This window comes from Salpingoeca rosetta, assembly GCF_000188695.1.
Source record: "Salpingoeca rosetta unplaced genomic scaffold supercont1.33, whole genome shotgun sequence".
In the NCBI taxonomy this organism is placed as follows: domain Eukaryota; class Choanoflagellata; order Craspedida; family Salpingoecidae; genus Salpingoeca; species Salpingoeca rosetta.
In genome coordinates, this window is record NW_004754901.1 from 261,226 (window position 1) to 276,308 (window position 15,083).

The following is a 15,083-nucleotide window of genomic DNA, read 5'->3' on the forward strand; positions in this document are numbered from 1 at the left end:
CGTCGTCGTCGTCGTCGTTCGTTGTGTGTGTGTGTGTGTGTGTGTGTGTGTGTGTGTGTGTGTGTGTGTGTGTGTGTGTGTCTGTCTGTCTGTCCGTCTGCCCGTCTGTCCGTCTGCCCGTCTGTCCGTTTGTCTGTCTGTCTCTTTGTCTGTGTTTGTTTGTTTGTTCGTCCATCTATATGTGTTCTTGCTCACCCCTGTCTTCATCATGCTTTGTTTTTCATCACACACACACACACTCTCTCTCTCTCTTTCTCTCTTTCTCTCTTTCTCTCTTTCTCTCTCTCTCTCCCTCACACACACACGCACACACACATACACACATACTCGAAACGCACGAACCTCTCCCCCGTGCTGCCCTGCATGACAGGCTGGCTGCTTGCTGCTGGCGGCGCTGGTCACGGCAAGTCGGAGGTGGTGGCGGGCCCGACGGTGCTCATGCTGCAGCACGATGGCGCCTCCTCCATCCACGACACCTTCCACCTCACTGGCAAAGGTGACGCGCTGACAAGTGGCAGTGATGAGAACAGGGGTGGGGGGAGCGGAGTCTGGAGTGGAGGGGGGGGGAGATTGCTTGCTTGGTTGGCTGATTGGTTGTGTGCGTGTGTGCGTGCATGTGTGTGCGTGCGCGCGCGCGCGTGTGTGTGCATGTGTGTGTGTGTGTGTGTGCACGTGTATGCATGTGTGTGTGTGTGTGCATGTGTGTGTGTGTGTGTGTGCACGTGTATGCATGTGTGTGTATGTGTGCGTGTGTTTGCTTCTGTACATGATTTGCCCTCCTCATTGACCACAACCACAATTTGAGACCCGCATCTCCCCCCCCCCCCACACACACGACCACCACATTCACAACCCCCCTCCCCTACTCTTCTCGGCCAAAGGCAAGAGCTGGAAGCACTTCAACAACACGGGTGTGCTCTACAACTTTGCCGTGACCAACGGCGCCCCGAAACCGCCTGCTGGCATGTGGCCTGTCAAGGAATCGGCAAACTGGTCCCTTTACGCCGGGCCATCTGATGTCATCGTCATCACACACAAGGGCAAAGGTGGGGTGGAGAGTACGCAAGGGAGGCGTGATCCTGCGTGTCTGTGTGTCTGTGTGTGAGTTTGTGTGTCTGTATCTGTGTGTGTGTGTGTGTTTGCGTTTTTGTGTGCGTGTGCGTGTGCGTGTGTGCGTTTGTCTAAATCTGTGTTTGTGCGTGTGTGTGTGTGTGTATGTGTGTGTGCGTGTGTGTGTGTGTGTGTGTGCGTGTGTGCGTGTGTGTGCGTTTGTCTAAATCTGTGTTTGTGCGTGTATGTGTGTGCGTGCGTGTCTGTTTAGGCATTGCTCTTGATGGTGCAGCTGCTTCTGTTTCAGTCGTCTTTATGGGTATTTCACATCACGTGCTTCCCTCAACCACTTTCCCACTCCCCCACTCCCTCGTTCATCGCCTGCACAACAACGTGCATCACCGCTCCAAGGCATTGGCCTGCTGGCGGTGTTTGACCGAAACAACTGCAGCTCATCGCTCTTGGACGAGCTGATCAAGGTCAACGGCGGCGAGCTCTCGTCCAAGGACCGCATCGAGGTACCACACGGGGTCAAGTGCATGGCGCAGCGCAAGGGCGTGCGCTCCTTCTCGTACGACGTCACCCAGGGCCACGGCGCCTGGGTCATCACAGAGGTGGGGGAGGGACGTCTGTTGGTTGTGTGTGGGCAGATGGAGGGGGTTGTGAACGTTGAAAAGCTGCTGCGCTGCATGTATGTATGTATGTACGTGTGTGTGTCACTGTGTGTGTATGTATGTATGTATGTATGTATGTATGTATGTATGTATGTATGTATGTATGTATGTATGTATGTATGTATGTATGTATGTATGTACGAGTGTGTGTGCTTGTGTGCATCGACCTCGCCATGTATTCCCCGTCCCCACTCTTTTGCCCCAAACTCACAAACTCCCCCCCCCCCCTCCGGCCCAACTTACACACCTGTCAGGTGAACGACCAGCCGACCAACACCGACTTTTCCACGTGGCCATTGATCGACATTGAAGGGCGCTGGTTCCCGCAGCAGCCGGAGCCACACCACCTCAAGGCCCTCTGGGCAGACAACCAGTAGTGTAACATCCTCACATGGTGTGCTGCGTCTTTGCAGGGTTCGCTCGTTGGGGTGGGTGCTTCCTTCTTGGGTCTCTGTGTCCCAGTGTTATCCTTTGTTGTGTTGGTATTTCATCAACACACGGCACGTTGCATCCCCCCCCCTCTCCACCTCCTCTGTCTTCCCAGCGTCAGTAAAATACCCTTCGAGAACAATCTCGTGGCGTTGACCGCAAGAGCAGAACATGAACGAAACGCCCGATAATGTCATCTTCGACCATCTTCGCTTCTTCAAAGGGGGAGATGGATTGCAAGCAACTTGCAATCAACGTGCGGCTTGCTTCTCGTCGCCTTGGTTTGCGTAATTGCGAAGCACTCACTCCTTTGTGCTGGACACAAATGACGTCACACCCTTGCAAGGATTCTCACCGCTTGCACAAACGCAAACCAGAAACGAAGAAAGTGGTTCACCCACGAGGAGACACGCACACTGTGTATGGCACACACCCTACTCCTACTGCTCATCAGTATGTCACCGCTCACGACAATCGAAGATGGTGGTGGGAGTGCAGCTGTGCAAACACGGCACATGGTTGCGTGGTGCACGAAGATGTGTGACGTGACCAGCTCCGCCCTCCCCCACTCCAACACTAGCCACCTGCTTACCTTGATTCATTTTTCTCAAGTGAGTAAGCAACCCACGTGCCTTCCTTCCCTGCAACGCCACTGGCGAGCACACGTTGACGACAAGGCAAGACAGACCATCGCACCACACCCAGCATGAGCATGGCCGAACCTCCGCTGGTGTATGTGTCGTTCAAGGACGACGAGGGCGGGGAAGCCGCATACGCGCTGCAGCAACGTCTGTTGCAAGACATTGCGACGCACCACCAACAGCACCAAGACCCGCGATGCCGACGTAGACCCAGCAGTGACTTCTGCGTCTCCCTCAGTCCATCCAACCGCAACCATGAGCTTCTCGCAGACGCTGCCAAGCTGTCCATCTCGCGTGCCGACCTCGTCGTTATCCTCACAACACCCACCTATGGTGCAGCAGACAGCGGAGCCCGCTTCAGCAGCCTGGATGAGCTCAGGTTCATCTACGGCACGAAGAAGACGTCCATCGTGCTTGTGCACATGTGCTCTGAGTTGCGTCACCCGTACGCCCGCTGCCTGTTCCGTCTCATGGCACCCGCAGCCTCTGCGCTGATGTGGGTGCCAACAGCAGACCGCGGTGTGCACACACCGCCCGAGCAACTCGTGCACACCATCCGCGGGCTCGCCCAACTCCACGCTAATATGGACCGCCAGCCCAACAGCAACACAGGCGCCATGGATGACCACTACGAGGAACGCGCGGGGAACGTGGACCACGCGCTTGTGTCCGTTGAGGCCAGTGAGGATGACTGTAAAAGTGCTGATTCCCCTGATGATCCCGATGCAGACGTCGATGATGATGACGCCTTTGACAGCGACGACGTGTGTCATCCGACATTTCTCAACCGCTACACGTTGCGAGGGGTGCAGCCAGCTGCGCATCACCGCCGCAGCAGCGGGTACATCTCGGGTGGCCTGGTGGGCCACCAGGACAGCCACCCATTGCCCAGAATCACGTCCAGTGCGAGCGACACCCGAATCAACGAGGTCGTTGCACACGCAGAGCCCACAGCGCAGCTGATCGACACGTTGGAGGCGCTGAGGAAGAGCGTGGCCAACATCAACGACGTCATGAGCGAGTTGCATGAGCTCAACAACTGCATCCGCCGCCACGGCGCTGCGGTGCTGCCGCATCTCGTCGTGGACTACCCTTCCATTGACACCGTCACAGCCCTGATGCTGGTGCACCCGGGCCACCACGACCTGCAGCGTGTGTGCTGCTCCATTCTGCGTCACGTGGCTGCCTACCACCACCGCGCTGCCATCTACAGCAACGTCCCTCCACCGGCCCCCAACGACGCTGTGCAGCGTGTCCGCGGCATTCTGCATCGCGTGTTGCTTGAGTTCCCCGAGGTGTGCCTCACCGCCATGTGGACCTTTCAGGGCGACGCAAAGCTGCAGAAGCACGCCTGCCAGACACTGGATGTTCTCGTGCACGCGCACGCCGACCACTGCAAGCGCGTGTTGCGTCACGGCGGTGTCTCTGCAGTTATCAGCGCTATGCAGATGCACCCGCGCCAGCGTGGCATCCAGCGTGCATGCTGCCGGATCCTCACGCGACTGCTCCAGGGTGGTCACCTGACCGCATATGATGCGGTGGAAGACGGTGTGCTGGAAGTACTGCAGGAGACACTGCTGGCTTGCATCAGCAGCAGCAGCAGCAACAACAACAACAACAAAGGCCACGATGGCCATAGTCGTGGTGGAGAGGTAACTGTGCTCAGCGCTGTGTGCAGGTGCGTCGACGCATTGCTGCAAAGCGCGCATGCCAACGACGACGACAACAACAACAACAACAACAACGACGACGACGACGACGACGGCAGTGACTGTGCCAGAGGTGGCGAATATGACAGTGACTTTGATGAGGACGGTAGTAGTGTTGGACGTGGTGTTGGACATGGTGAACGTCACCAGAAGGGAACAGCTCACCCTCGGCATCGTCAACGTGGCGGACACCGGCAACTGATTGGCGGCGACTGGGCACGCGACACGGCCCTGGCGATGATGAAGGCTGTGATGGCCATTGGTGATCCAAGCCGTCCTGACCACAACTACAGTGCAGGCGCTTGCGAGCGGCTGTGGCTCAACGCACTCTCCGCTGTCACACGACTGCTGCCCCTTGCCCGACACCCCGCTGACAAGCACAACGACCGCGAAGGCGACGCTGGCCATCAAGGCGTTCGGCACCAGCAACAACAGCAAAAAGCACTAACAACGGAACACCAAGAGGGTCCGCAGCCAAACCAACAACAGCAACAACAACAACAAGATCACCACCTGCAGCGGCGCCAGCACCGCAGTCGCTCGGAGATCCATGGCGTTGTGCTCCACGATGACGTTGGTGCCGCTGCTCGACACATGGCGGCAATGGCGGTGCGGCACTTTGCCGACAGCATCAACACGGGCGTTCGGGACCGCGCATACGACGTGCTCAGGCGCCTGCATTAATCTTGGCAGAGTGGGACAAGTCGGGATAGGGGGGTATGGGGGGGTTGAGGGTTGCTTCAGTAGTTGATGTTGTTGGTGTTGTTGATGTTGCATCTTTGTCCTTATTACAAGTACACATGTGTAGCTGATTCGATGTTGTGTTCCAGCATAAATGAACGAATGAATGGCACCTTGCCATACACACACAGATGTCATAGCGTGGCGAAAGAGGGAAAGGTGCTCCGCTTCTTGCAACTACTACAACTGCGCTGTGAGTGCTTGGCTGTTTGGAGACAAGAAAACAAGTACACGTTCGGTTCGAGCCCTTTGCCTGCTGACTGGGGAAGTCACGCCACTATTGTACTGCAGTTAAGACTTTCAAGCGCATGTCAGCAATGGAACGAAACGAATGTGCAAACGCCAACCAACAAACGTGTTCACTTCTGCCGAAGAATCACAGACATCAACCTGTCCACAGCGCTCTGGTGCTGCTGCTGCGGCTGTCGGTGTTGGTGGTGTGGGGGTGACGGGTATGGCGGGTGCGGTGCAATGCTGTTTGACTCAACGATGGCAGCATCAGGTGCGGGTCGAGAAGCAACATTTTGCAGCAGCTGCTGTTGCTGCCGCTGCCACGCTTGTGCTGGCGGTGTGGCATTAATGGAGCCAGCAAGGAAACGTTGTTGCTGTTGCTGCTGTTGCTGCTGCTGCTGCTGCTGCTGCTGCTGCTGCTGCTGCTGCTGCTGCTGCTGCTGCTGCTGCTGCTGCTGCATGGTTGAATGCGGTGCACCAGACAAGGAGTAGAGCAGCGATGATGACGATGAGGGTGCTGTGTATGACGGCTGCGGTGGCGGTGGCATTGGCATTGATGGTGGTGGTGGTGGTGGTGGTGGTGACTGCATCACAACATGTGATGATGGCTGTGTCGAGGAATAACCAGCAACGTTGGTAGTACCAACAGCATCGCTCGCTGGTGCAGGATTCGCGTTTGGGGTGGATGCAATGACTGCAGCTCGTGTCCCACTCATTGGGACCGACATCGTGACTGCTGTTGCTGCTGTTGCTGCTGTCGTTGCTGTGGCCGGCTGAGTGGTAGCTGGTTGCGGTGTGAGTGCAGGAGGTGGCGGCGGCAGTGCAGAAGAAGAAGAACATGATGACGATGATGACGATGTTGGGGAGAAGGCCTTCCCCGCTGCTGACGACAATGGTGCTGGACCTGTGATTGTTGTGGGTGCCGGCAACGACTTCGATAGCGATGCTGCTGCAACTGCTGATGGCGGTGGCGGCGGTGCCTTGTTGGAGCCCATGGCTGCACTTGCTGCACTCACTGCGTTTGATGACGATGAAGATGATGACGCCGCTGCTGTCGATGGTGCTGATGGTGGCGGCGGTGGTCGTGGCTTTGGTGGTCCAAACTTCACCTTCAGCACGTATCGCATCTTAATGCGCGAGCGATCGTACACCTGACGTGAAACAGAAGGGAGACAGAGGCGAGGGGGGCGTCAGCGGTGATGTGATGTGAGGTGATGAGTGTGATGTGACATTGCACAAACAGCACTACCGCTGATTGACAGACAGACAGGCAAGGGTGCAAGCAAGCACTCAACAGTAACATCAGCAAGCAATCCAGCGTACCAACACACATCATCATCACAGCCACAGCAAACCACCACCACCACCACAATCATCATCACTACCACCACCACTATCAGCACCAATTGTCATGAATTGTCACCGCACCACAAACTCGTCGTAGAGCAGCGCGCCGCCATCTGCCGCGGGATTTGAAATCGGTTTTCCCAGCGGCACTTGCACTCCGTCATCCAGCACCACTGCACAAGCGTTGTGTTTTGTGTATTTGTGCATGTGTTTTGTGTATTTGTGCATGTGTGTGTGTGTGTGTATGTGTGTGTGTGTGAGTTTGGTTGACAATGGATGCAAAATGGAGAAACAGTACAATCACGCGCGCCTCATGTGCACACTACCGCTGCCACTGCTGTTGTTGTACCTGTTTCATTGGGATTTGGTGTTGTTCTGCCAATTCCCCATGTGCTGTCCTTCTCCGCTTTCTTGCACTCCCGCATTGCATGGTAGTCAGCATGCAAGCTGTCATGGTGTGTGTGTGTGTGTGCATGTGTTTGAGCGAGAGAGAGAGAGAGAGTGTGTGTGTGTGTGTGTGTGTGCGTGCGCGTGTGTGAGTGGATGTTGGTTCATGGACACATGTGAATGTGGCATTGGATGCACAGGCGGAAGATAGAGCGGTTGTGTAAACTACACGATAACATCCACACACACACACACACACACACACACACACACACACACACACACACACACACACACACCATCACACCTCTTCACACCCCTACCCCACCTCTCGTGCATATCGCCGAGAGCGACTTCGCAGAGGACGAGGATGCCGTGTTTCCCGTTTGCCGCCATGCAGTAGTTGGCACTCTTCGACACCATCGACGCAAAGTACACGCCTGAGGATTGTTGTGTGTGTGTGTGTGTGTTTGTGTGTGTGTTTGCACGTGTGTTTGTGTGTGTGTGTGTGTTTGCACGTGTGTGTGTGTGTGTGTTTACACGTGTGTGTGTGTGTGTGTCGTGTGTTGTTAGTGTGTTGTAGTTGTTGAAGGGGTATGAGGAGGCATGTGTAATGCGATGAGTACAGTGGGTAATTGAGCACGTATAGTTGTGTGCAGGTTGAGAGAAGCGCCACAGCAAGGTTGAGATAAAACCATTCCAAGGAAGGGCATTTGCACCTCACCTTTTCCAAACACTGACGAAATGGGCGGTGATTGAAGATCAAGCGTTGAAAAATATTGGTTGTGGTGATTGTATGATTGTGGTGAGGTACAGGGAATGCGGGCAAAGCGGGTAAAGAAGCAAGCAACACACGCGCACCACGCAATGAAACAGCACGTGGCGTGGACTTGAGCGCGTGTGCGCGTTGAAGTGTGTGTGTGTGTGTGTGTGTGTGTGTGTGTGTGTGTGTGTGTGTGTGTGTGTGTGTGTGACTTACTCTGGGGGGGATGACAAGCGGAGTGGAGTAAAGGATTGGAACAACAGGAGAGCGCAGTGCGAGCTCATTGTGAGCACATTGTGAGCAGACAGGGCGCTGTCACAGATACGCACACACACACACACACAAGCACGCACGCACGCACGCACGCACACACACACACACACACACACACACACACGCACACACGCATATGCACAGCTGCCACATGTCAAACATGACCAGCGTACATATCCCGTCGCGGGCGCCTCTGGCGGTGCGATGCGAAGACCTAATTGTGATGATGATGATGATGATGATGATGATGATGATGATGATGATGATGATGATGATGATGATGATGATGATGATGATGCAGGTGTGTGAGTGCTCACGTTCATCACGAACAAGACCATCACACGCACGTACACATACACCTACGTGCACACTCGTACACGCACTCATTCACACGCACACAACCCTCCACTCCCCCGTTCTTGAGCGTTGCCTGACCTTGGGAGAGGATGCTGACCCAGTTGGTGAGCGGAGATCCGTGCCACAGCAGTCGCCTGTTTGTACACGTTTTAAAACGCTCAAATGCCTCTTCTTCACTCTGACGCGACACGCGGAATGCGCTTGCAATCTCGAGGCTGTAGCAGCTGTGCGTCGCCGCGTGCGTGTTCTGCACGTACTTGCGCAACATTGCCATCTCGTCCGACGCGTTGGGCACAGTCTCCAATGAGCACTGGAGTGTTGCGTAATTGGCGTCAACGGGGTGCACGCTGTGGTCCTCATCGCCTTCTTGCATCAGTTTGTTTGCGTGCTCAATCTCCAACAGCTGCTCCAGCACATCCAACTTGCCCTTCAGCCGCGAGCGCGAGCTATCAGTGGCGGTGTGGTGGTGACGTGGGGAATGTGGGGCGGCAGGTGGTGGTTTGAGTGGTGGTGTGATGATGAATGAGCCGGTGTAGTTGAAAGAGTACGGACAGTTGCACACACGCACCAGAAAATATACGAACACACACATTCACACACACACACATTCACACACACACACACACACATTCACACACACACATTCACACACACACATTCACACACACACATTCACACACACATACACACACATATATACACATACACACACACGTGCATAGACGAACTTGATGACGGGCGGGGCCTCCCATCCCTTGAAATCGTGCGGGATTGCGGTGTAGAAGCGGGATGTTGCATCAGTCAACAGCACATACTCGTGCTGTGAATTCAGCACCGGCCGCTTCCCACTGATGATGTCGTGAATTTCCTTCAGAATGGCGTAACCCTGCACGGAGATGCGATGATGACGATTGGGATGGGCGGCGACAGTGGCGGATTGATGGTGAGCTTGGCAACAGTACCAGCGGTGGTACGACAACAGCGCGTGTCAACGGCACACGCAAACACGCACGCATGTATGCAGACACATGTGTACAACGCGCACGCACATTTGCACACACGCGCGCGCGCACGCACGCACACACACACACACGCGCGCGCGCGCGCACGGACGCACGCACACACATACACACGCACACACACATGCACACACACACACGCACACACACACACGCACGCACACACACGCACGCACACGCACACACACACACACACGCACACACGCACACACGCACGCACACACGCACACACGCACACACGCACACACGCACACACGCACACACACACACGCACACACACACACACACCTGCTTGATCTGGCGATCTGAAATGGAACCGAGCGGCATTTTCTTGATGTCGATGTTTGCGTCCTCCATCGATTTCCGAAACATTTTCTTGTTGAAGATGAGTTTCACAAAGGATCGCAGCTCGGGCGCCAGCTGGCAAAGCCACGGAAACGGAGAAACAACACACGATGATAGCATAGCATAGCGGTGCGCATGGTGGGTGGGGTGTCATGGTGAGCAACGTGCAACATTGTGAATGTGATCACCATCCACACAAGATGCTCTTGCATTGCAACACGAACATGGCACAGCGAGAACCAGAGTCACACAGGGCACAACGCACACCGAGGTAGCACAAATGAACAAACGTCCACCTCCCAGACACACACACACACACACACACACACACACCACATACACAACACAACACAACACACACACACCACATACACACACCACATACACAACACAACACAACACACACACACCACATACACAACGCAACACCTTTGAAGGGATAGTGGCTGCGCGTTTGTCCGCGTGAATGCGCTTCTTGTTCGCTGCATCCAAATCAACACCACGCGACTGCCCTTCCAGCTCAACCATGTTGTAGTGCCCGGGCTGCTGCTCAAACGAATCCACTTTCGCCCACGACCACCCCGTCTGCTTTTTGAATTTCGCGGCAAAGGCCTTTGAAACAGGGTGGCGAGTGGTGTGGTGAGTGGTCGTGTTGGTCGTGGTGGTGGTGGTGGTGGTTGTGGTGGTTGTGGTGGCGTGGTTGTTGATGAATGAGTCGCGAAATGGTATGCCAAAGGATATTCACATTATGCGCACACGCTTGCACGTCCACACCCATAGCATGCAAGCACCACCAGTCACACAGATTCAACTCACTGTAATGGCAGCGTCGATGCTTGCGTAGCACTGGTGAGAGTACGACAGGAAATCTATAACACACATGCACGCATCCACAGGAAAATGGAGGTGTGATGTGTGGTGGTTTGACGTGATGTGAGATTGCGTGCAAACGGTGCAATGCAAATCATATGCAAAGTCGCAATTTCACAGCGCAACGGCACACACACACACACACACACACACACACACACACACACACACACACACACACACACACACGCACACACACACACACAGAGCATGACACCACAACTGACGCCAACACGGCCCATTGCAACCTCAACGATAACTCACACCTCACCAACTGGCACACCAAGTCATACAATACAGCATCACCACACAGCACCTCACCTCACCAACAACCACAACACTCCATGACTGCGATCGAACGCACCGTATCGCTTGCTGTGGTACATGCTGCTCTTTCGAATTCGCATCACGCCAGAATCGTCGCCAACGCGGCCCCAGCGGCAGAACACAAAGTAGTTCATGCCGTCTGACGTCAGCTGTAGAACTGCGCACACATACATACATACATACATACATACATACATACATACATACATACATACATACATACATACATACATACATACATACATACATACATACATACATACATACATACACACAGCGTTCAGCACACACAACATGCACACACGCATACAACGTGTAGTGCGCGCACACACGCACAGCACAGAAGCGAAGGTTGTGAAATAATACAGTGAGTGGTGGAAGGACAAGGCACTGGGTGTGTCATGCGTATGCAGTGTGGTTGTGATCCACACAGCGAAACAAGAAGCGACAACAGGCACGCTCACAACAACAACGAACGAATACAAACACGCCACAATATAAGCACCACCACCACCACCACCACCACCACCACCACCAGCAGCAGCAGCAGCACCATGAGCAGCAACAGTTAACGCACTGTAGAAGACGTTGAGCCCCGTTGACACGTCTGACTTGTTTAGCATGACGTTGTATGCGAGGTTTCTGTCGTCAACATACACGACTCTGCCCGGTGCAAACTTGTCCACACGCAGCAGCTGCGAACCAGCAGCGATGGGCGGCTGTTGCAGAGTGTCATCGTGAACAAAGACACGATTGTGTGTGCATGTGTGTGTGCATGCGTGTGTGTGCGTGCATGCGTGTGTGCATGCATGTGTGCATGCGTGTGTGCATGTGTGCATGCGTGTGTGCATGCGTGCGTGTGTGCGGCATGTTGTGGGGTGGGTTGGCAGGGTGACCGGAAGAAGAAGCAGCAAGAGAGAGCAGGCAATCGGTGACATGGATAATTGGGCGTGCTTGTGCTGTGTTGTGACACAAAACACAGATGGGAGTCATGTAACCATAATACCATGGACAGGTTGAGGCTTGGGCAAAAGCGATGACATGTGTCGAGCATGCACCCTTGTTCTGTTCGTTCGTACCCGCTTTGCACGCTTTGCTTGCCTGTCATCACTCTCTTCCTCCGCCTTTCGCTTCGCGCGTGCCTCACGCTCAAGCAGCGCCTGGAAACACGCGTATGCATCAATGCGGGTGTGTTCGTGTGAATGAGGGTGTGTTTACGAGTGTGTGTGTGTGCGCGTGTGTGTGCGCGTGTGTGACGCACCACGCGGGTTTGTTGTTGTTGAGAGTAGACGTAAATGCGTTCACATTCTCACACACACGCGCCCTTGTTGCCTTCATTCTTGCAAGCACATATCAATGTTACACACACTCACACATACACACACCTTGATTGGTGGCAGCTTGCTTCCCGGCTTGCCAGCAATTCTGTAGCGCTGCTGATATTTCCGCTGCCGAAGCAACAGTCCACAGACTGCACTTTCATCGCAACCACCGTCACCGACACCATCTGAGGGCTTGTCGCCTTGCTCTTGTCCATCTTGCTGTTGATGTGTGCTGCGTTGTGGCTGAACGGCTGCCTTCTCCTCCTCCTCCTTTGCCTGCTCCCCATTCTCGTCTTGTTCCTTGCCTTCTTTCTCTTCCTCTTCCTGTTCCTTGTCCTTCCCCTCTTGTTCCTTCTTGTCCTTTTCCGCCTTCTTCCTCTTCTTCTGTTCTCGCTCTCGCTGCTTCTGCTGCTGTTGCCGCAGTTTCTCCAGTGCAGCAGCAGCCGTTTTACGTGCTGACGCATCAACTTTCACAGCACGTTTCCCTTTCACGCCTTTCTCCTTCTTGACATGCGACCTGCCACCACTGCCAACACCTGCTGCTGTTGCTGCTGCCGCTGTTGTTGTTGGTGTTGCTGCTGCGGTTGCTGCTGGCTCCTGCTTGACGACAGGTTTCACGCCCCCGTTTGCCAATGCGTCATTGACCCCCTTCTCGCCTTGTTCTTCCCCTTCTTGCTTCTTCTTGTTCCGTGCTCTCTTCCTCCTCCTCCTCCTCCTCCTCCTCTTCCTTTTCTTCTTCTTCTTCATTGTGTCCTTTCTCACATCTGCTGTGTCCACTTGCGGCTGCTTTTCTGCGTCTCCGTCCATCCCACTCCCCATTTCCTCTGCCTTCCCATCATCACCCATCATCGTGCCGGTCTCCCCTTCCTTCCCTTGCTGCGCTTGTCCCCGTTCTGTCTTGTCCTCTTCTTGCTTTTGGTTTTGCTGTTGCTGCTGCTGCCTTTGGAGCTGCGCCGCCTTGCTCCTTGTCATCCTCGCCCCCGTCAACACTACGACTGCGGCATCACCATCATCGTCATTGTCATCACCACCATCACCGCTCGTTGTTGCTGCAGTGATGGTGGCAGCGGTGCTGTGCTGGGCCGTGCTGTGAGTGGACACCACCTTCTTTGTCTTTTTCTTCGCATGGTCTTGCTCGTCATCTTGGTGGTCGTGATGCTGTTGTTGTTGCTGTTGGTGCGGGTCGTTTGCAGCTGCGGCTGCTGCTTCTGTGTCATGTTGGTGATGCTGCTGCATGTGTTGCTGGTAGCGTTGCTGCTGCTGCTGCTGTTCTTCCCCCGCTGCACCATCATCGTCATCATGATAATCATCATCGTCGTCGTCGTCGTCGTCGTCGTCGTCGTCGTTGCTATGATCTTCGTTCTTTGCTCCGTGTGTGCGTGTGCACAGCTGCGTGATGAATTCCTCTCGCATAACCGCCACACCAGAGGAAAGCGCCTGCAAGGGGATGCATGTGTGTGTTTGTGTGAGTGTGTGCAAATTGTGATGCACTTGTGATGCGAGAATGCAAGTGTGATCTTACACTCACACACACACTCACACACCGAAACACACGCACACGCACACATACACACACACACAGTACACACCTCCTTCAGTGCTTGGGGGTGCTTGTCCTGTGGTTTGTTCAGCTCGCGCTGGCCAACGATGACGTGTGTGCACTTTCGCAGCGAAGACACAACAGCACCGCCGTGAGCTGTGATCACACCCTCAAACTCCTGATGATGAGAGATGGTGGTGGATGAAAGCGTTGCGTGAGAGTTGAAGGCTTGCGTGAGAGTTGAAGGGTTGTGCGTTGAAAGGAAAAGAGGTGGACACACGAGCACGTGAAGCTGTTAGACACACACACACACACACACACACACACACACACACACACACACACACACACAAACACACACACAATCACACACACACACCACAGCAACAAAGTGTAGCAAAACAAACGAGTGAATACAATCACAGCGTGCTCATCTCCCCCCCCCCCCGCATCCTCAACCCTTCCATCCTTCCACCACCACAGTCACCATCGCACCTTGCGCGGGATAGCAAGGGCACCAATGAGTTTGAAGGTCATCCCCATCAGCTCCATATTGGGTGGTACATCGTCTTCGTCCTCGTCCTCGCTCGGCACGCGGTGATCAAAGGCCGGGCCCTCAGGATGGCACTGGCGTGTTGGTGGTGGTGGTGGTGGTGGTGGTGGTGGTGGTGGTGGTGTGATAGCGTGTTGTGATGTGATTGGAGCGATGAGAGAGCTACTGTTTACGCATGTGCATACAAGCAGGCACACACATGCACACGCACATATGCACGCACGTGCACACCTTACCTCGACGCGAACGAGAGATGACTTGTCTATGGCGACGATGGCGGGAACCTGAACAGCACGTGCACGCAACGCAGGCATCAGAAAGGGGAGAGGGAATGGCAAATGCGGTCGTGTGTATGAAGAGGTAATGAGAGATCCACGTTGCCAATGTGGAGCAGACAGAGTGAGGGCCTGACGGAAGAAGATCATACACACACGCACACACACACACAAACACACACACACACACTCACACACTCACGCACACACACACGCACACACACACACGA

The 15,083-nt window shown here is 54.6% G+C and overlaps 3 protein-coding genes across 3 annotated transcripts in view; 2 read left to right on the top strand and 1 right to left on the bottom strand.

Moving 5' to 3' along the window:
* Positions 1-2,313, top strand: part of PTSG_10450 (uncharacterized protein) — a gene marked incomplete at its 5' end in the record, with an annotated part of 2,465 nt that extends 152 nt beyond the window's left edge. The window contains 4 exons of the mRNA XM_004988773.1: positions 371-496; positions 882-1,046; positions 1,462-1,664; positions 1,979-2,313. Of these exons, the coding sequence (XP_004988830.1) occupies positions 371-496; positions 882-1,046; positions 1,462-1,664; positions 1,979-2,101 (617 nt within the window). The 3' untranslated portion in view covers positions 2,102-2,313. The remainder of the gene's footprint in view (positions 1-370; positions 497-881; positions 1,047-1,461; positions 1,665-1,978) is intronic.
* Positions 2,314-2,859: 546 nt separating this feature from the next.
* Positions 2,860-5,187, top strand: PTSG_10451 (uncharacterized protein; the record flags this gene model as incomplete). The annotated part of the gene is made up of 1 exon (XM_004988774.1): positions 2,860-5,187. The coding sequence occupies one exon, from the start codon at positions 2,860-2,862 to the stop codon at positions 5,185-5,187; it is 2,328 nt and encodes a 775-aa protein (XP_004988831.1).
* A 416-nt stretch (positions 5,188-5,603) lies between these two features.
* Positions 5,604-14,892, bottom strand: PTSG_10452 (poly polymerase; the record flags this gene model as incomplete). Its single annotated transcript, XM_004988775.1, has 17 exons — positions 5,604-6,626; positions 6,904-6,995; positions 7,172-7,269; positions 7,538-7,649; positions 8,406-8,459; positions 8,681-9,048; positions 9,331-9,488; positions 9,910-10,041; positions 10,396-10,578; positions 10,783-10,835; positions 11,201-11,320; positions 11,741-11,882; positions 12,243-12,323; positions 12,549-13,922; positions 14,075-14,203; positions 14,521-14,652; positions 14,815-14,892. 17 exons carry the CDS (start codon positions 14,890-14,892, stop codon positions 5,604-5,606), a joined length of 4,329 nt encoding a protein of 1,442 aa, XP_004988832.1.
* Between the last annotated feature and the right edge of the window lie 191 nt (positions 14,893-15,083).